General features: G+C 46.6%; 1 protein-coding gene across 8 annotated transcripts in view; it reads left to right on the plus strand.

The window, feature by feature from the left end:
- Positions 1-13,639, plus strand: part of LOC105912481 (spectrin beta chain, non-erythrocytic 1) — a 90,633-nt gene that overhangs the window by 63,513 nt on the left and 13,481 nt on the right. For all 8 annotated transcript variants that reach the window (XM_031572044.2, XM_031572046.2, XM_031572045.2 and 5 more), the window contains 15 exons: positions 50-203; positions 530-924; positions 1,907-2,011; positions 2,342-2,500; positions 2,911-3,122; positions 3,446-3,583; positions 3,793-4,012; positions 6,021-6,557; positions 7,140-7,342; positions 7,532-7,622; positions 7,915-8,061; positions 8,324-8,587; positions 8,846-9,070; positions 12,831-12,920; positions 13,223-13,513. In XM_031572044.2, coding sequence (XP_031427904.1) covers positions 50-203; positions 530-924; positions 1,907-2,011; positions 2,342-2,500; positions 2,911-3,122; positions 3,446-3,583; positions 3,793-4,012; positions 6,021-6,557; positions 7,140-7,342; positions 7,532-7,622; positions 7,915-8,061; positions 8,324-8,587; positions 8,846-9,070; positions 12,831-12,920; positions 13,223-13,513 — 3,231 coding nt within the window. The remainder of the gene's footprint in view (positions 1-49; positions 204-529; positions 925-1,906; positions 2,012-2,341; positions 2,501-2,910; positions 3,123-3,445; positions 3,584-3,792; positions 4,013-6,020; positions 6,558-7,139; positions 7,343-7,531; positions 7,623-7,914; positions 8,062-8,323; positions 8,588-8,845; positions 9,071-12,830; positions 12,921-13,222; positions 13,514-13,639) is intronic.

The following is a 13,639-nucleotide window of genomic DNA, read 5'->3' on the forward strand; positions in this document are numbered from 1 at the left end:
CTTTGTGAGCTGACTTCCGTTGTGTGTGTTTGTGTTTGTGTGTGTACAGGGCCGGCTGCAGTCTCAGGACAGTGGTAAGCACCTGCATGATGTGGAGGACCTGCTGCAGACACACAACCTTGTGGAGGCTGACACCTCCGCTCAGGCTGAGAGAATCAAAGCGGTGCAGGCCAGCGCACAGCGCTTCACATCAGATGGACAGAGTGAGTTTATACACACACACACACACACACACACACACACACACACACACACACACACACTGCAAATCCAGAACACACTGAGCTAATCCAGACCAGGGCGTAGCATTTTACATCAAAATCTCAGAGTTTATACAGGCACAGAAACGGTAAATAGACACACACACACAAATACATGAACACACAGTTTCACAATATAAATACCGCACGCCTAACAGCACTAACAGAAACACACACTTAATATAACATACATACTGAGAGAACCAGAGAAGTGCTTGCATGAGTCGCCTGAACGTTACACTTGCTTACCCGCTCTCCCTCCCCCCCAGTCTATAAACCGTGTGACCCAGCGCTGGTGAGCGAGAAGGTGACCCAGCTGGGCCAGGCGTACGAGGAGCTGGGTGTGCTGGCCGGCACGCGGCGCGCGCGCCTGGAGGAGTCTCGGCGCCTGTGGCAGTTCCTGTGGGAGCTGGGCGAGGAGGCGGCGTGGATCCGCGAGCAGGAGCAGATCCTGGCCGGCGGCGACTGTGGGCGCGACCTCTCGTCAGCGCTGCACCTGCTCAGCAAGCACGAGGCCTTCCGTGACGAGATGGCCGCCCGCTACGGCCCGCTGGGCCACAGCATCGCCTCCGGCGAGCAGCTGGTGCGCGAGGGCCACTCCGGTGCGCCCGAGGTGACGGAGAGGATCACGGACGTGCGCGCCCAGTGGGCACACCTGGAAGAGGTGGGGACATGGAGGACGGGAAGGAAGGGTGACGGAGGGAGGGAGGGAGGGAGATGGATGAATAGTAGGGAAGGAGCTGAGAGAAGGAGCTTGACTGTTGTTCCTTAATGTAAATGAGCAAAGGTAAATGGAAGGATGAATGGAAGGAAGGAAAGAAAGGCATAGAAGGTCAGGGGAATTAATCAGAAATATTGAGAATTGAGGAGGTAGGTGAGCAAATCACCAGCAATAACGGAGCAGTGGTGTGTTCTAGTATGAGTTAGATAATCAACCATTTAGCAGAGGGCCAGAAAGACAGCAGGGTTAAAGCAGCTGCAAGGAGTAAAAGTAGCGAGCTGACTACCTAGTTATCAGTTGACACTGATCAAAGCTTGCTAATATGCTAACTGGTGGCGATTTTATAGTGTCGGACAATGAAAGCTTTCCCTACATTTTTGGTGGGGTGTTCCTAGAACACGGAACTATATCCTGGATGGCTAGAGGGAATGACAGGTGTGTTTTATCTGTCCTTCACGTGACCATCAGACGACATTGCTTTTAAAAGGCAAGTACAAACAAACAGAAAATGGCTGCTTGAGGAGGAGAGAAAGAGCGACAGAAAAATGGAGGAGGGATCAGTGTGAGATGAAATAGAGCGATAATTACAAATCTAAAGTTAGTAAGCAAGAGACAGAGTGGAATGGATGGATACAAAGTGGATGGAGAGAGAGGGAGGGAGAAAGAACATTTGTAGGAGGCTTAAGGCCGATGCATTGGGCTGGAATTTGTTCAGCTGTGTTCAGTGTTTAATGAATGTGTAATCCTCTCCAAAACAACAGATTGAAATGGTTTTTATAATTAGAAGCACTATGTACTGAAGGCTGAATGTCTCTGTGGAGACACCCTCTATTGCTCTCTCTGTCCTCCTTTTTTATCGTTTTGGTTTCTCTCTTTTCTCTCTCCCCCCTTCCCTCCCCCTCTTTCTCTCTGCCCCCCCCCCCAGACTTCCCGGCATAGAGAGCAGAATCTGAAGGAGTCTGTGGCTCTGCACCAGTTCCAGACGGACGCTAATGACATGGAGGCGTGGATCTCGGAGACACTCAGACAGGTGACACTAGCGCCAGCGTGACCACACAAAACACCCTCTGCCCCTTTGCTGTTGTTTTTTTCTCAACACCCTTTTTTATCTAAAAAAAGTCTCTGCAAAATCTTAACTTTAGTAAAGCTGATAATAAAAGGCATACAATAACTAAAGAGCTTTATTCTGGGTTTGAATTCTGTTATGTTTATTAGTGACTGCTGTCTGACACCTATTCTGTACTCTGTAAATGATCTATAGCTGCATTGTTATGTATCAGTATTGATACTGTTATTGATATTGATAACTGTTGAGTATCAGTATTGTAACTGTGTACTGGGTGCTGTGGCTGTGTGGCAGGTGTCCAGTCAGGAAGTGGGCCATGATGAGTTCTCCACCCAGACTCTGGCCCGCAAACAGAGGGAAGTGGAGGAGGAGATCCAGAGCCACCGCTCCCTCATTGACTCCCTGCACGAGCAGGCCCTCGCACTGCCCTCAGCCTTCACACACTCGCCGCAGGTAATGTGCACGCACACATACACTCAGCTTAAACATGCAATCACAATATAAAATGACAACTCACTGTACACACACACACAAACACTCTGGTAGCACAAACACACACCCACATTCATAAATGTTTATGAAATTATTCTTTGGACTGGTTTTATTGGCGGGGCAATATCTTTCTTTTTATTGCCAAAGTAATAAACAGACTGACACTGACACTAAAACTAAAGCTGTAATAAAATTCTTATCTCTCACTCTGTCTGTTTCTCATTCTCTATTTCCCTCTCTCTCTCTCTCTCTCTCTTTCTGTCTGCCTGTCTATCCCTCCATCTTATGCTGTGACTGTCTCTTTTTCACTCTCTTTTTTTTTCTATATCTGTTCCTCTTCTCTCCTCTTCCTTCTCGTCCCTGTCTCTCAGGTGGAGGGCCGTCTGCCGTCCATCGAGCAGCGCTACGAGGAGCTGGAGTCTCTGTCGTCGGCGCGACGCCAGGCACTAGAGGGCGCTCTTGCACTCTACCGCATGTACAGTGAGGCTGGAGCCTGTCAGCTGTGGGTGGAGGAGAAGGAGCAGTGGCTCCACGGCATGGAGATCCCTACCAAACTGGAGGACCTGGAGGTGGTGCAGCAGAGGTGAGAAAGAGGGAGATCAGGAGAAGGAGAAAAGAGCAAATGAAGGAGAGAATGAGACAGAGGGAGGGGGGAGATGAGGGAAGGGAAGGTAGATCTGAGTTGATGTCATTGAAGAAAGATTAGTGAAATATAGATGTAAACAAACAGCCTTGATTAATAGTTATATGAAAAATAGCGCCCTCTAATGTCAGGGAGCCATATGCGTGGAGAAGAGATGGTGATGGATGGTGAAGGTGGAGAGAGAGAGGGATGGAAGGAGCAGATTATGTGTGTTTGGGCTTTAGACTGGATATGTTTGTTTATCTATTTGTTTTTCTTCTCAGGTTTGAGACTCTGGAGCCAGAGATGAATAATCTGGGCACCCGTGTCACAGACGTCAACCAGGTGGCCGAACAGCTGCTGAAGTCCGACAACCGCTGCAAAGACCAGATTAACCACACACAAGACCAGCTCAATAACAGGTCTGTCTGGACACACACAGCCACAGCCACAGCACGCACTTCCAATTCACACATTTCCACTCAATATACAGTACATGTTAAGAACAGCATTAAACAAATATGTACATATTCATAAATCACAAGAGCATACATAGACTCTTATACCTGTATCATACAGGCACAGGCACACTAGCACTCCTCCTTTGATGCCTCCCCTCCTGTTTGTGCAGGTGGAAGGAGTTCCAGGGGCTGGCCGACCAGAAGAAGCAGGACCTGGAGTCGGCCCTGAACATCCAGAACTACCACCTGGAGTGCAACGAGATCCAGTCCTGGATGAAGGAGAAGACCAAGGTGATCGAGTCCACTCAGGGCCTCGGGAACGACCTGGCCGGGGTCATGGCCCTGCAGCGCAAGCTCACCGGCATGGAGCGAGACCTGGAGGCCATTCAGGTAAAGCACATCTGAGAACTACGGGTTACACACTCTCAGGTCAAGCACACTTTAGACTGGAAGTTATGCTAAAGGTTATGTAGGTCACACAGGTAAAGCAAAATCTGAGAGTTCAAACTACAGGTCATCTTGGCCATACACAGGCAGAGCACACCTTTGACCCAGCAGTTATGTAGACTATAGACTATACAGGTAAAACACATCTACTACAACTTACATAGGGGCGTTTTACCAGTGTACCCTTACACTGAACTGAGATACCATGGGCCATCGAGTCAAAACAGACCTGTGAATGAGATATCTAAGAACTGAAAGTCCAGATGTTGTGGCACGTAGCATTACCAGGTACTCATATATACAACACCATCTCTGGGTTGGAGTTGTAGGCGTCAGTAAATGATGCAGCCTTTTAAGTAGTCAAGCTCAGATTTAACAGTCACGTACACTGGAGTGCAAATTTGAAGTTATTGTCATATTCATTGGTATGACTCAACTGTGAGAAGAAGTTACAGGTGGAGAAAATAAATTAGAGGGCACAAGAAATTAGAGGGCACAAGAAAGTCAATGGCACCTTTGGGTCAAGTAAGGGCCCACTTAATGACAACATCTTACATTGTTTGTAGACTTGTCTGAGACACCAGAATGAAGGGGAAGAGCACCCGGATAAAGATCACATTCTGCAGATGCTACTGATTCCTTAGGAGTATGATGACAGTGTTCTAGTAGTTTGACGGCATGCCTGACATACTGACAGTTGTTTTTTGTTGCACATGTCTGATCTCTGTCTGGAACACCACCATTCTCTCATGTCACTGAGTACAACTACAAAGACAAATGGTGCCGCCAGATAATATGCATATGTTATTCTATTGCACAACATAGATGAGCGATAAGTGACCTAAGGTTAAATAATCTGAAACAAGTTGTTAAAGGTCGAGATAGCTGTTGCGGTTAGAGCTAGAAGGAAACTCATGGAGGACTCAGGAGGTAGAAGATGGTCATAAAGATGGGCTTTATTTCACCCAACTAAGGCCCATAAGGCAGTAAAAACAATGACAATAATAAATGAATATAAATTAAACTTTTCAAAAAGACAAATATCCAGGCATCATAGCCACAAACAAATGAGCAATAAACAGTCGACTAAATAAGTAAAAAGGACCACATTTGCTAGTCCATGTGAGAGCTCCAAGACTTACGTCTTATTAAACGGTGGCTCTCCCGAAACAAAGAAAAAGGCACGTTTAAGCATCCTGGACAAGCACCTGTAATTGGCTCATGCCAATTAATAAATCGCAGGTGTGTCGTAAGCAGGCACCCATGCACCTGTGGCTCACAGCAGCCATACTTAAACAATTGGCTCATGACAGCCATTAACAAATGGACTACATCACGGTAGTAACTAGGCTCGGTGACGGCATATCCGACACATAAAAAAATCAGCCAAAATATTATAAATAATTTCGGGTCAACCCGGAAGTTAAAACTCGCGCTTATAAGCGGTACATTCACTTAACAATCAGACTCACGACGGGACACTAAACTGCGGTAGGACAACAGTATGAAATATGACAATGACGTGAGATTTTAACCTAAATAAACGGAACATTTGTGAGACAAGACATTGAATGGTGTGGTTATTTTAAACAGAGTGACGTGGATAACGAACTTATAAACTGTACATGTACACGAACATCGAACATGCAAAACACACACACAAAACACCTGCACCCAGTCCACTAAAGCAGCAGCCTACAGGCTGCAGTGGCGGGTCACACAGGTGCCCCGTCACACAAGTGAAAATGAACACCGAAAGTGGAGCGTGAAGACATGATTGAATTTAAGTTTTTAATCTTTTAATCCGTGTATTTAGTAGTTAATTCAATTTTATTTTTAAGGACATTTTCGACTTCCTCGCAGATGTATAATGATACGCTTATGGCAGGAAGGTTTTTTAAATTAACTGTGAAATATGAACCTTCCCATGATGCCCTATCGCCCCCTGCAGGGTAAGCTGGACGACCTGAAGCAGGAGGCGGAGAAGCTGGCTGAGGAGCACCCAGACCAGGCCCAGGAGATCCAGGCGCGGCTGGCCGGGATCCAGGAAGTGTGGGAGGAGCTCAACGCCACCATGAAAAGGCGCGAGGAGTCGCTGGGCGAGGCGTCCAAGCTGCAGGGCTTCCTGCGCGACCTGGACGACTTCCAGTCGTGGCTGTCGCGCACCCAGACAGCCGTGGCCTCCGAGGACACCCCCACGTCGGTGGTGGAGGCCGAGCAGCTGCTCACGCAGCACGAGGCCATCAAGAACGAGGTGGACAACTACCGCGAGGACTACGAGCGCATGCGCGCCACCGGCGCCGAGGTCACCCAGGGCCAGACGGACGCCCAGCACATGTTCCTGGCGCAGCGGCTGCAGGCGCTGGACACAGGATGGCACGAGCTGCGCCGCATGTGGGAGAACCGCCATGCGCTGCTGGCCCAGGCTTTCGACTTCCAGACGCTCCTGAGGGACGCCAAACAGGCCGAGGGCTTCCTCAACAGCCAGGTGAGGAGGAGGATGGGGTGGGAAATGGATAGAGAGTAAGAGTGGATGAGCGAGACGTATAATGGATGTATTTGTGTATGAGAAATTTGAATGAAGGGAGACAAGATGACGGCTGAAGGGACACAAAAGTGTAGAGAAATGTGGACTGAGGGAGTGGAGGAGGATGCGATGGAGAATGGAAGAAGTGTTTGGTGTGAGAAAGGTGTTGGTTGGAATAGTGTGGAGAGAAATATGATGAGTGTTTTAAGTGACTAGAAGAGGGTGGTGTGGAGAATGGACTGAGAGATGTGGGAGAGAGAATAGGAGAGTGTAGTGGGAGAGTTGGGGAGAGATGATGTATGTGCATAGCAGGAGAGAGGATCACGTGAGTGGCCATGAAGAGGAATATGCAGAGACTTAGTGGAAACAGTGTTGGAGAAAAAAAAAAGTACAGAATTTTGAGGATGTCTGTCAGCAGAATGACTTCACTTATATCTACACAGAGAATAACAAAAGAAAGCCAATGACTGAACTAACAAAAAAAATTAAAAATTAAATAAACTTTTCTGAGACTTGGCCCTTATATCTGCCTCCCTGTTACAGGAGTACGTGCTGTCCCACACAGAGATGCCCTCGAGCCTGCAGGGGGCGCTAGAGGCCATTAAGAAGCATGAGGACTTCATGACCACTATGGAGGCCAGCGAGGAGAAGATAAACGGTGTGGTCGATGCCGGGCGCCGCCTCGTTTCTGATGGCAACGCCAACGCTGACAAGATCCAGGAGAAGGCCGACTCCATCCAGGACAGGTAAATGGATTTTTAATATAAAGATGGATATTTTCAAAAAATACAGTATAATCTAATAATATTGTCATATTTTATGTATGCGATATATAGAGACCTCATCAGGTATATAGTAGACTTCATCAGGTGAAGTGTCTTGGTTTAAAAAATTAAAACTGCATCAGTCATTGAGATGTTTCTTCTGTTTGTCAGGCACCAGAAGAATAAGGAGTCGTCCAGCGAGCTCCTGGCCAAACTGAAGGACAACAGAGAGCTGCAGCACTTCCTCCAGGATGGGCAGGAGGTAGGAAGACTCCACGCAGCTGACAACGCTGTTCACACTTAACACTAAGTGTTGAGTTTCCCGTCCGACCAGCAATGCTACAAAACATTTTTATTAGTCTGTTCTCTATGCTTCAAGTTGTAGTATTTTTATTTTAGGTTTTTTTAACCAAGTGTAGTGAGTTTCACCCAGACTCATACATTCACTTTGCATTTCGATGGAATCTGTTCAGTATTAACGCGTGCTCTCTCTCTCTCTCTCTCTCTCTCTCTCTCTCTCTCCTCCCTCTCTCCATCCTCTTTTTTGTCTCCAGCTCACTCTGTGGATTAACGAGAAGATGCTGACGGCTCAGGACATGTCCTATGATGAGGCCCGTAACCTCCACAGCAAGTGGCAGAAGCACCAGGCCTTCATGGCAGAGCTGGCCTCCAACAAGGATTGGCTGGACAAGATCGACAAGGTACCCTTCCCTCTTTTCCTTGTTTTTACCTGAGGATGTAAGGCTTGTGGCCAAGAAGTTGATCATTGTATGTGTTGTTTGTGTAAAATGATGCATTGATGTGAAAATGTGAGCAACATCTCTCTCTCTCTCTCTCTCTCTCTCTCTCTCTCTCTCTCTCTCTCTCTCTCTCTCTCCATCTCTCCATCTCTCTCTCCATCTCTCCATCTCTCTCTCTCTCTCTCTCTCTCTCTCTCTCTCTCTCTCTCTCTCTGTATCTCAGGAGGGCCAGGCCCTGGTGAGTGAGAAGCCTGAGCTGGAGCCGGTGGTGCGTCAGACTCTGGATGGGCTGCAGAAGCAGTGGGAGGAGCTGGAGAACACCACCAGAACCAAGGCCCAGTGCCTGTTCGACGCCAACCGGGCCGAGCTGTTCACCCAGAGCTGCTCTGCACTCGACTCATGGGTCCAGAATCAGTCCTCGCAGCTGCAGAGCGACGATTTCGGCAAGGACCTCACCAGCGTCAACATCCTGCTCAAGAAGCACCAGGTGCGCCACCTGCTGGTTGCTACTGAGTACTGCTCAGCAAATACTTTTTGCCGGGGTGATGAGTTTTAGGCATGATGTTACACATGGACAGAATGAAAAGACATGGTAAATGGCAAAAAAAATGACTGCCATTCTTTCCTGTCTACCCACTTCCTGTACCCTTTCCTTTCCTGTCCTTTGGACACATCCTCTCCTGTTTTCTCTACTCTTCCCTTTCCATCTTTTCATTTCTCCTATCCCTTCCTCTCCTCTCCTCAGATGCTGGAGCACCAAATGGAGGTGCGTGAGAAGGAGGTGCAGTCGCTGCAGTCCCAGGCACTAGCCCTGGCCCAGGAGGATTCTGGGATAGCGGAGGTGGACGGCCAGCAGCGGCGTGTGGCCGACAGCTTTTCCCAGCTGCAGGAGCCCTTGCACCTCAGACGCCAGCAGCTCCTCTCCTCTAAGGAGGCCCACCAGTTTAACCGAGACCTGGAGGACGAGATCGTAAGTCCCCCCTTTTATCTCCTATAACACCTGCAGGGTTACATTTTCAACTTGCCATTATTTTGGTTTTGCTGACAAAAATTCAGAGAGTTGCCACAAAACCCTGTAGATTGTGAATAATATTAAATTAACTAAAGTGGTTGGGTTTTATGCAAGAAGTGATTTTATATACGTCTATGTATGGGACTAGCCTTGGTAACCCTTGTGACTTGGTTGAAGTGTGAATGTGATTTATGCTCTGTCGTTAGTTCATGTATGACAGTTAATGTACTGTAAGAGGGCGAATTATAGTTGCCTCATTACATCTATGGATACTTTGAGATGGGGTGGTGAAGGGCTAATGCTAGATTTATAGTTATCCATTTGGACGGAGACGGACACATAGCCACGCCTTGGCAACACCCTTCCCCGTGGTGGAACGCCCATCCGAGCCCATCCGAGCCCTTCGGAGAGCTGGACGGACACCGACGTGCACCTCTCGATTTTTGTAACTTTTTCGGATACGAACGGATAGCGACGGATACCCCCTTGGCTGTGATTGGTCCGCTAACGAAATCATTTCCTAACGACATCATTTCCGGAATCTCACATTTCCTGTTTCATTCCCTATCTGTTCCTATTCTGTTATAGAGTGTGGATCAGCCGAATATTTCTGTCCGAGCCCGGCCTGCGTCCGACAGAGTAGTGCCCGAGCCAGACAGCCATTCAAATATATTGTCGGAATCCAACCAGACATAGTCAATGTCTCAACTGTTCATACTAATGACACATTTACCTATGTTTTTTATGAATAGCCGGTAGACCGTCTCACAAGCTTCTTCTAGTTGATTATGAACAAACATAACAGAAGAGGTCTGAAGATATTTCTGAAACACTTATAAGGACACTCAAATGACCGCGAATTCATAGGAGAGAATACTATCCCATTCTCACAGGAGACATCACAGCAATCGGAGCATATTTGTCAAACGCGATAAAAGATAGCCCTACTGCTCTGAAATATTCCCATTCCATACTGAATATTCTGTTTAGATCAAAGGTTTGTTTTTCGACACCGTGATATTTCAGATGATGGAACAGTTGAAATGAATGCTCATATACAAAAGCTAACATTAACGTGAAGTGGAGTTAACTTGCAGCCAACACCATTGCATTACAAACCCTAACACACACACATAATGAGAAAGTAGGCTTATTACACCTGGCGATTATCTCGCCTTTTATCTTCCATCTTTGAATAATGTAACTTATAAACACGTCGTTTTAAAGCGCTGTGGCCGTCCTGAAAAGATGTGTCAATAAATTAATTTAATCCATAGAATCCACGTTGACTTCACTACTTATTAAGATATTGTAACAAATCACGGAAGTGTGGAATATTTGTTATGGCTTTTAATTAAACACTAAACACAATACAATGTCAAAATGGCACGGGCTTTATGCCCTGCTACAAGTTATCACGAACAGACTGTGCTACCGTCACACACCTGTATAAACTCCGTCCCAACACAGAACAACGACATGCAATTAGAACAGTAAGGAACATTGTTAAAGAACATCGTTGGGCACTGCATAATAGACATATATATATGTCTATGCACTGCATCACATCGAGAAATATATGTGCCCGCCGCACGGCATTATGGGGCGACTATGCCGGCAAGTTAAATATGGAATGTTCAATGCCTTATCGCGCTGACTTGTCCCAGCCCTAGCCCAGCCCGACAGCAAGTAAAATATTTAGTCCGAACCCCAATGAGTCAATGTCTCAACTGTTCATACTACTGACACATTTACATACGTTTCTTAAGAATAGCCTGCCTTTATTAAACTCGAGCATCAACAGATGAATGATAAATGCACTGGCTCACACAAACAAGCCCCGTTAAACGCACAAGCGCGCACAAAAGGGATATAAGCATATTGAAATGAATTATTCACATTGCAAGAACGGAATGAAATGGCCTACACATTACACACGCTATGCATCTGATATGCCTAAATAAAACTCACGTTATATGCTACACCAGAAGAGGTGCGAATAAAACAAGTCTTACCATTGAAGATTATCTTTTTTCTTGAAAAATGTAAGTAGCCTACACGGACACATTCCTTATAAAAGTATCTACATAGTCCAACCATCGATGTTTAATCCATGTTGTGGAGAAAGAGGATGGCATCAATCATATTTCATTAAAGCTTCACACTTCTTACATTGGACATATCAAACAGCCTCATTAGAATCCGCATAGAATATGATGCCATCCGACAGAAATATCTCCATAGGCCTACAGTAAATTTCCCCTCGAGTGTCGTTTTAAACTCTCCAGATGACAGTTTCTTTTTTTTTTTAAACTTTAAGTGCACAAAGTTCGTTATGAAACGATCTACATAGTCCAACAATCGAGGTTTAATCCATTTACATTTAGTCATTTAGCCGACGCTTTTGTACAGGGGAGAAGCATGTGAAGCAAACACGTTTACTTGACTACTTATTAAGATATTTAAATATGGAATGTTCAATGCCTTGACTACTAAGCAGAAATATCTCCATACAGTAGATTCCCCCTCGTTTTGTATTGTTTTAAACTCTCCAGATGACAGTTTATTTTTTAACTTATTCCCTGATACCAGTTTGCCTCCTGTAATCGCGTTGTCACAGCTAGGACATGAAAAAAAATCCCTGCACACAAGAAGGCTATTATCCTAAATGTGATTTATTTTACTCTCAAAAACGAACTTCTCCATCACGTGAGGCAGACACGTTGACTTGACTACTTATTAAGATATTTAAATATGGAATGTTCAATGCCTTATCACGCTTATGTTTGAAAGCCATTGTTTTCAGCTTGCAGGTGCTTTTGCCTCTGGCCCAGTTTGTCGGTTTTGACGTTCATCTCTCTCCCCCAACCATCCAGGTTTAATCAATCCGCGTTGACTACTAAGCAGAAATATCTCCATACAGTAGATTCCCCCTCGTTTTGTATTCTTTTAAACTCTCCAGATGACAGTTTATTTTTAACTTCTTCCCTGATACCAGTTTGCCTCCTGTAATCACGTTGTCACAGATATTTATTTGCCCAGTCAGCTTGTTGGTCTTGACGTTCAGATGTTGCGCCTAAACTATCATATCGTCTCGTCACATGATCAAATAGAGACTTGACATTGGACAACAGCATACATATTACCCAGCAATCATCATTACAAATCTGAATATGACAAAAAATACCAAAGAAAATGAGATAGTATTCATTTCATTGAATCGTTTTTAATAGTTTCTATAGTGTATGTTAGATAAGCATATCATTTTGTTATAGATTGCTACTATTTTTCACACAAATAATACCTACCATGATGGAGATAAGTTTGTCTTTTCAAGTGAATATATAGCGTTAGACAGACTAACCATTGTAATGTAGTGTGTCTCAAAGACCCATGTGACTACACCTGTTGCTCTTGATGACATGACGGCTGGGAGGAGGGAGATCGACGAATTCTATCACTCAAAGAGGTCGCGTAGTAGCTCGTCTGTGACCAAAAAACCGCTGCTCCACCTACTGTTCTGGCGGTGAATTGTTTTCAACACCCACAGCCGTCGGAGAAGTATAAATCAAAAACAGTACGTCCGAATCTGTTTCCCCGCCCATCCGTAAAACGGACGGACACCGACGCAGATCTATAATTCGGGCTTAAGGTGTGAAGGTTGGATGAATGTAGTCAGTGAGTGACTGTGTGTGCCCCTGTCTGCTGTGTGCCATAGTTATGGGTGAAGGAGAGGATGCCTCTGGCCAACTCCACAGACCACGGCAAAGACCTGCCCAGTGTGCAGCTCCTCAGCAAGAAGAACCAGGTACAGAGACAAGAGCGCCACCATGTGTCCAGGATGACCCAGCTTCAAAACATATCTCTAATTAGGAGCATCAGACTTTAGAATTATGGACATCTTACACCTCCTCCCTCTCATCTCTCCCAATTCTCTCTCTACATCTTTCTCTCTTACTCCCTCTTTTACCCCCTCCTTGACTCCCTTTTTCTCTTCTGTTAACACCACCCCCATCTGCCTTTCCTCTGCTTTTTCTCTGCATCTCTTTCAACCCCCCCGGCTCCTCCCGCCTCCGCCATTTCTCCGACACCCCCTTTCCTCCTCCCCAGACTCTCCAGAAGGAGATCCAGGGCCACCAGCCCCGCATCGACGACATCCTGGCGCACGGGCGCAGCATCGGCACGGCCACGGACGGCGGTGACGGGGAGCGGCAGGCGGCGCTGGAGGGGCGCCTGGGGGAGCTGGGCGAGCAGTGGGCGCGGCTCATCTCCGAGACGGACGAGCGGCACTCGCGGCTGCAGGAGGCCAACCGGGCGCAGCAGTTCTACGCCGACGCCGCAGAGGCCGAGGCCTGGATGGGCGAGCAGGAGCTACACATGATGTCCGAGGAGAAGGCCAAGGTGTGTGTGTGTGTGTGCATTTAGGTGGAGACGTGGGTGGGTGTCTGTGTAGAAGCCTATAGGTGTGTGTGTGTGTGAGTGTGTGTGTGTGTGTCTAAACTAGAGTATGGAACTCTAGTTTACTTT

This window comes from Clupea harengus, chromosome 8 (genome assembly GCF_900700415.2).
Source record: "Clupea harengus chromosome 8, Ch_v2.0.2, whole genome shotgun sequence".
In the NCBI taxonomy this organism is placed as follows: domain Eukaryota; kingdom Metazoa; phylum Chordata; class Actinopteri; order Clupeiformes; family Clupeidae; genus Clupea; species Clupea harengus.